Source organism: Setaria italica, chromosome IX (genome assembly GCF_000263155.2).
Source record: "Setaria italica strain Yugu1 chromosome IX, Setaria_italica_v2.0, whole genome shotgun sequence".
NCBI lineage: Eukaryota > Viridiplantae > Streptophyta > Magnoliopsida > Poales > Poaceae > Setaria > Setaria italica.
Window position 1 is genome coordinate 17,320,043 of NC_028458.1, and position 6,510 is coordinate 17,326,552.

General features: G+C 61.8%; 1 protein-coding gene across 1 annotated transcript; it reads right to left on the bottom strand.

Annotated features, from left to right (window-relative positions):
* Positions 1-3,438: 3,438 nt before the first annotated feature.
* On the bottom strand, positions 3,439-4,588 carry LOC106804518 (nucleoporin NSP1-like). The gene is made up of 2 exons (XM_014805800.1): positions 4,455-4,588; positions 3,439-4,375 (listed from the first exon to the last, which is right to left on the bottom strand). Exons 1-2 carry the CDS (start codon positions 4,586-4,588, stop codon positions 3,439-3,441), a joined length of 1,071 nt encoding a protein of 356 aa, XP_014661286.1.
* Positions 4,589-6,510: the final 1,922 nt, after the last annotated feature.

The window sequence follows — 6,510 nt, forward strand, 5'->3', positions numbered from 1 at the left end:
GCACCACCGAGGGTCGCTTCCTGTGTCGGCCTTTCCCATCAATCCCCTAACCCGTGTCGGGCCCATTTCCTTTGGTGCAAGGTTCCACAGACCCGGCCTCTGCCGTTCTGTGACCACACTTGCCACCACGTGCGACAGCTAGCAGGGGAAACTCTGTTCCAAGGACAATGGGGCGACCGCTCACGTCTAGGTTCAATCCGGTACTAGGCTTCCTCATCCCATAATAAGTATGAGGTTAGTACTTTCAAACACTTGATCACGAACTCCACCACTGTCGGGCCTTAACAAATTTTATAGACAGACGGGGCAATCAACCGTCCACCAAAAAGTTAACCAAAATCCTGCCCCGTCCATCGTCCTTATGGTTGTGACAGGAGGAAAACAACCAACTCCTACAACTCGCGAGTGACAGGAAATCACTCGACTTTTACCGCTTCCTATTTAAGCAAAGCAGCTACTCGGTCTAACAGTTAGTGTTCAGATCATGGGGGTCTAAGTTATATATCTAGGGTTGCAAACAACTCCTATACGTAAATGCACAAACAAGATGCAGAAGGCATGCGCAAGTTTGGGAAACATAGGGGTTTCATGCATCCGGGGCTTGCCTTCGAACGAGGAGGAAGGGAAAGGGTCTTCTGCTGGGGCGGCTTCGGCTTCTGGAGGCGGGAGCTCGGCTACAACTCCTTCTTCTGGCGCCGGGTACAACTCGTAGAAGCCGTCGGCGAGATGCAGCTCTACACGAATGCAATGCAAGAGTTAGCACTTTAGACGGTTATTTCAACAGCAACACTTGCAAGTCCTAGCTCAGAAACTTGGTAGCATAGCTACGGAAAAAGGTGGGGAGTTCGCTTGAGTTGGAGAAGAACAAGGTAAAAGGGTCGGATGGAAAGAAGCTTACGATCTGACCCTTAGACTAGAGGGATAGATATGTTGGGGGTCCTTAGACTTAACGCTGAGAAGTCCCCACATCTTTACACATATACCCTCGGGTCTAGAAAAAGGATACAGCCGAGCCCTCGGGCGAGGTGGAGAAAGGGTCGGCGAAATAGATAGGGTCGGGCGGATGGAAGGGGTCGGACGAGACGGACAAAGGTCGGACGAACCGAAGGGGTCGGACGAGACGGACAAAGGTCGGACGAACAGAAGGGGTCGGACGAGACGGACAAAGGTCGGACGAACAGAAGGGTCGGACGAGGAGAACAAGGGGTCAGCAGCTTACCTTCGTCTTACAAGGAAAGCTTGGGGTCGGGAAGAGCAGGTTCGCGCGGAGGAACTGGAACACTAAGGCTTGCGGTGGAGATGTCCGGCGGTGCTCCGGCGGCGGCGGTGCTTCTTGTGGATCACAAGCAAACTCTTGGGCAGCACTGAAAGCAGTGGCTGGTGGATTGGGGAAAGGTGGTGTTTGAGCAGAGAGGAGAGTTCCTCAGATTTTGGTGGTGGCGCTGTGAGCACGAACAGGGAGCAAGAAAGAGGGCAGCGATGGCGAAGGGGAAACTCCGGCGGGGCTTGCGCATCCGTTTTATAGCTGCGCGGAAGAGAGAGAAGGGGGAGCGGCGCGAAGACCGGAAAGACGCGATGGAGTGCGCTGCCACGGCGGTGATTGAGCGGCGAGGGCAGTGGAGCAGGACTTCGGGGATGATGCCGGCGGTCATTGGGCACTGGCGTCGGGGCGGCGCAGGCGCGGGTTTGCCGGTGGTTGAGATTTGGCGGAGGCGGGCGTCGTCGTGCGGCGGATATGATGGATGTGACAGAGGGAATGGCGCTAGGAGCGAGGTTGCTCGGGTGAGACGACAGGTGGGCTGCAGTCGCGCGGGTGAGCGCGAAGCAACAGACCGTCGGAGCGCCGCGCTGACAAGGCAGGAAAGGAGTTGTCGCGGCCAGGGCCGGGGTTGGCGGAGGAGGAATCGTCACGTAGCGCGGACCTGGGCGGCGCGACTGTGGAAGTGCTACGGAAAAGACGGGAGACCTCGGGCCTTGCAGCCGGGATCTGGCGACGTGATGATGGGCGCGGGCGGTGAGGTGCTGCAAAAAGAGTAGCAGAGGAGCTTCCGCTGCGATTGGCGAAGGGGGGGGCACGAGAATCCATCCGGTCGTGGCTGGCGACGGGGCGGAGCGGCGGGTGTCGGAGGAAACGAGCCACGCGGTGGGGAATCTCTGAAGCGGGCATGCTACTCGAGTGCGTCTGTCGCAGAAGATCTGGGAAAAGATTTTTGTGGGTCCACCGGTCAGTCTCGGATGGTCCACTGCTCAGATTGAGAGAGAGACTACTGTGAAGACTTAGAAGGATCCGGCGGGTGAGTTGGGGTCGGCGGGGTCGGAACTGGGGCCAGCGGAGAGGGGTCGGGTCACAGGGGTCGGGACCGGACTGGAGGTTGAGCACTTGGGCTTGGTAAAGCTGATACAGGTGATCAGGGGCTCGGATTAAGATTAACTCGGAAGATTTCGGGGTCGGTCGTCACACGAAGACACCGAAGGCCCACCTCACGCTGACGCGGAGTGCATCCAGAGCAATCTCACGGGTCCGCCGGTACGTCCCGAGGACACGAGTCGCCAACGAGCTCGCCCCCTCCCCCTGGACCATGCCAAGGCCGTCGCAGACAACGCGGACCGCGTCCCGTAGGTTGCTGTGCTCGACGCGCTCCACGTCGAGGACCTCCCTCAGTCAGGCGAGTTCGTCTGCAAGGCCCATCCGGAAAAACCCGCCAAATCAGAAAGCATCACAACACCACAAAGGCAAAGAAACAAGAAGAGCCTTACCCTCGGACCGAGCCTTCAGCTCACACTCTCGGTCGAGCTCCTGGGACACGACAGTCTGAAGCCCCTGCACTTGCACATGGAGCTGACTGACCTCCGCCCCGAGCTCGGCCACCATCTTCTCGGCCTCGTCCTTCTGGGCCGCCTCGAAGTCCCAGTCCTGCCAAGCCTTCCGCCGCTCATGCCGGATGCGCTCGACAGTTTTCTGAAGGGCTTCATGTTCCCCCTTCAGCCGTACGAGCTCCTCGGCGTCAAGGCGGGCCTTCTCAGCAGCGGCTTGGAAGTCCTCGCGATCGAGGCGAGCCTTCACGATGATGGCCTGGAACTTGTCCTCCGCCCGCCACGCATCCTCCCGCGCCGCCTGCTCGCGCCTTTGCAGGTCGTTGATGACTAGCTGGGCAGCGGCAACCTGCGCGGTCAGCTCCCCGGTCCGCTGCCTCTCCGTAGAGAAGCGTTCCCAGAGCCCCCACTCAAGCCGGAGGAAATTGGACTTCCCCCGACTACACTCCTGGAGGGCCTACAAGACAATATATACTCAGTAACAGAGCGACGGGAGGAAAATAACCGCTAGGGAGAACACCATACCTGGCCACCGGGAACGATGCCGCTGTCCAGCTCCCCCATCGCCGAGGACAGGGTAGCGCAGACGTTTGCAAGTCCGCCCTGCACTGCCTACCACTTGCCCTACTCCTCGGCGTTATCCAGCGTGAAGAGGGGTCTTTGCGGGTCATCACGGGACATCCAGCGCAGGGTAGTCCCACTCCACGCCTTGGGAATGGGATTGACCGAGACAAGGGTAGAGGCCGCTCCGGCCGCCCTCAGCGCCGCCGTCCTCGACGTCGCCGCCGGGGCAAGCACCGCCACCCCGGATGCCGCTGGCCTCGTCAACGGCCCCGGCGCGTGCGCCGCCATCCTTGTCGAGGTCACCGCGGCCGTCATCGACGCCGACGTGCGTCCTGATCCATCCGCCGCCGCCACCGTCTCCATCGCGGCTGCCGGAGCGGGCATTCCCGTCCCCGCCACCGCCGCGGCCTTCGTCGCGACCACTGAGGCAGGCGTCCTCTCCCCCGTTGTGGCCGCCGGAGTAGGCACCCCCGCCTCCGCCGCTACCGTTGCCTTCGCCACGGCTTCCTGAGCGGACGTCCCCACCTCCGCCGCCGCCACCGGGACGGGCGTCCTCACCTCCCCCGCCGCCGCTGTCCCCGTCATAGCCGCGGGGGCGGACTCTCTCTCCTCCGTCGCCACCGCCGTCCCCGTCACGGTTGCTGGGGCGACTGCCCCCGTCTCTGCCACCACCGTCGGAGCCGCACGCTCCTCCTCCGCCTCGTCGTCGAGGTCTATCACCTCCCCGGTCGGAGGGCCCCCAGGGGCAATGCCTTGTCCCGCGAGGTCGGCCGAGGAGGCAGAGGGCGGAGCAGGGGTCAGACCCTGCCCCGTGCCTGGCTGCAGCACCACTCCACCGGTTGCTGCCGTAGGAGCCACCTCCGCGGTAGGCTCCGCTGTCTCCCTGGTGACACCGCCGCTCGCTGCCGGCGGAGTCGCGGTCCGCCCCGCGGAGGTGGACGACACCCGTAGCGCCTTCTTCGGCGCCAGCAGCGGGACGAGGCCTCGAGGGGTGGCGCTGTGAAACAACAAACAACATCAGCAAAAACGACTCGATGCCAGGAAAGGAATGAGACGCGCGAGGAATTTCCACTTACATTCCCCCAGCGCAAGGATGGCGGGTGCGTTTCGCCTCCGAGCCTGACGCCGACCCCGGGGCATCTGGCAATGGTCGCTTGCCACTACTCCTCTGCTCCTGGGCCACAGGTAGAGGGACGGGGGTCAGCTCCATCGACTCCCGAGGCACGCCCCGTGTCGACCCCTAAGGCGCGGCCCTAGAGCTTTGCGGGGTCGAGTCCCGGGCGGGCGGCCCGCTCGGTTTGTCCCCCGCGGCCGTTTGGGAGCGCTGCTCCCGGGTGACGAGCGCGCCCGGCCGGTAGGCTAGAACTCCTCCTCCTCCTATTCCTCCTCCTCGTCTTCCTCCTCCTCCTCTTCGTCGTCGTCTGATACGACCTGGCCCTTCCGCCGCCGTTGGAACTCCTTGGCGGCCTTCCTTTTCTTCCTCGCCGTCTCCTTGTCCTTGCGCTGCTTCTGCTTCTCGGCAAGGAGATGGTTTTGCTGCCGCCGCTCGACGTCCTCTGGCACCGGCGGACGCGAGTCAACGACATTAGTCATGTGGCCTTGCAGACACGAAGGCTCCGCGTCAGAGCGATGAACCAGGAAACGCAGGAAAAAGAAACGAGCGCGTGAAGTCCTTACCAGATCAATGAAATCCTTGTCCGGGCGCATCGGATGATGGCTAGGCACTGGGTAATCGGCGTCCTTATCCTCCAACGCCTCCCGGACTCGCTGCCGGATCTCGGAGGCGGCGATCGCACCCGTCGCATGGACGGTGCCCTTGGTCGGCGCACCGGGAGTCATCTCGGTGAGCGAGCGGACTCGGAGCATCAACGGCGGCACCCTCCGAGCATGGTATGCCCCGATAACTCCGGCCCTGGTCAGCCCCTTTCCCTTCAGGTACTCGATGGCCTGAAGCAAGCCAGTGATCCGCTTCTTCTCCTTCTCCACCGGGCCGTACGACCACAGCTCTGGCGCCACTTCAATGACACGGCTGGTGAACTCTGGCAAGGGAGAGTTAGAGTAGTTCTTCACGTAGAACCACTGTTGATGCCACCCCTTGTGGGACGTTGCGGTCTTCATCGCCATGTACTCCTTGGCGCAGGTATGGCGGAGGTGGATTCCAGCGCACCCTATCGGCACCGGGGTTGCCTGCTGCTGGCTCCCTCTCTTCTCGGCCTTCTGGTACAGGCTGACCGCAAGGAAATACTTCCAAAGCGAGAAGTTGGGCTCGATGCCCAGGAACCCCTCGCACAGCTCGACGAACGCCGTGATGTGTTGGATCCCGTTGGGATTAAGGTGCTGCAGCTCGAACCCGTAGTAGTGCAGTAGCCCGCGGAAGAAAAGGCTCGGCGGGGTCGCGAACCCTCTCTCGTGGAAGTGGGCGAACGACACAACGTAGCCGGCGGGCGGACTCGGCACCTCCTCCATCTCGGGGAACTGCCATTCGCCCCTCTCGATCCTCTCATAGAGGAGGCCCTCCGTCGGCACGCGAGGTGCCAAAGCTTGTGCGTGCGCAGGATCCCATCGCAAAGGGGAGAAAAGCTCGACGGCGGAAGGTGAGGAAGGTTGTAGCGCTGGGTGGAGGAAGATGAACGGCGCGCAAGAAAGCTAAGGGTGCGCGAGGAGGTAAAAAGACTTGGGGGCAGATTGCGGGCGAAACCGGCGAGGCGGACTCCCCGTCTTATAGGAGGGCGCGTGGGAAGCAGAACAGACGCCCCCATCGCAATAAATGCGGCGCCAGGTACGCCTCATCACGCCCGTCCTTTTTGGAAATCATGCGCATGACCTGCTGTAGGAAACATCCTCTCCTCCCTCGTTTCGCGGGTCGGCGCCTTCCGCTACTTCGCCTCCCAGAGAGTACGCGCGCACAACCTCCTCTGCATCCGGCCTAAGGCCCACCAAAAAGGTAAAAAAGGGATACGGGGTTGAAAACACCCCTATGGCCCGTTACGATGCAGGGGTTCGAAGGTTGGCCCACCATGCGTTCGACAATCGCCCCAGGATAACCCTAAGCAAGGGGTGAGAAGGGACGAGTCCACTAGCGGCCATCACCTGGGCGCACGATAGCCTAGGGCGTCCCGATCTCATATTCGA

What these genes read in the sequence shown, in the direction of transcription:
- LOC106804518 (XM_014805800.1), bottom strand. Translation starts at nt 4,588, where the DNA reads ATGGAGCTGACCCCCGTCCCTCTACCTGTGGCCCAGGAGCAGAGGAGT. An exon ending in CATCCTTGCGCTGGGGGAAT is followed by an intron (nt 4,376 to 4,454) that starts GTAAGTGGAAAT and finishes GTTGTTTCACAG; the next exon opens with CGCCACCCCTCGAGGCCTCG.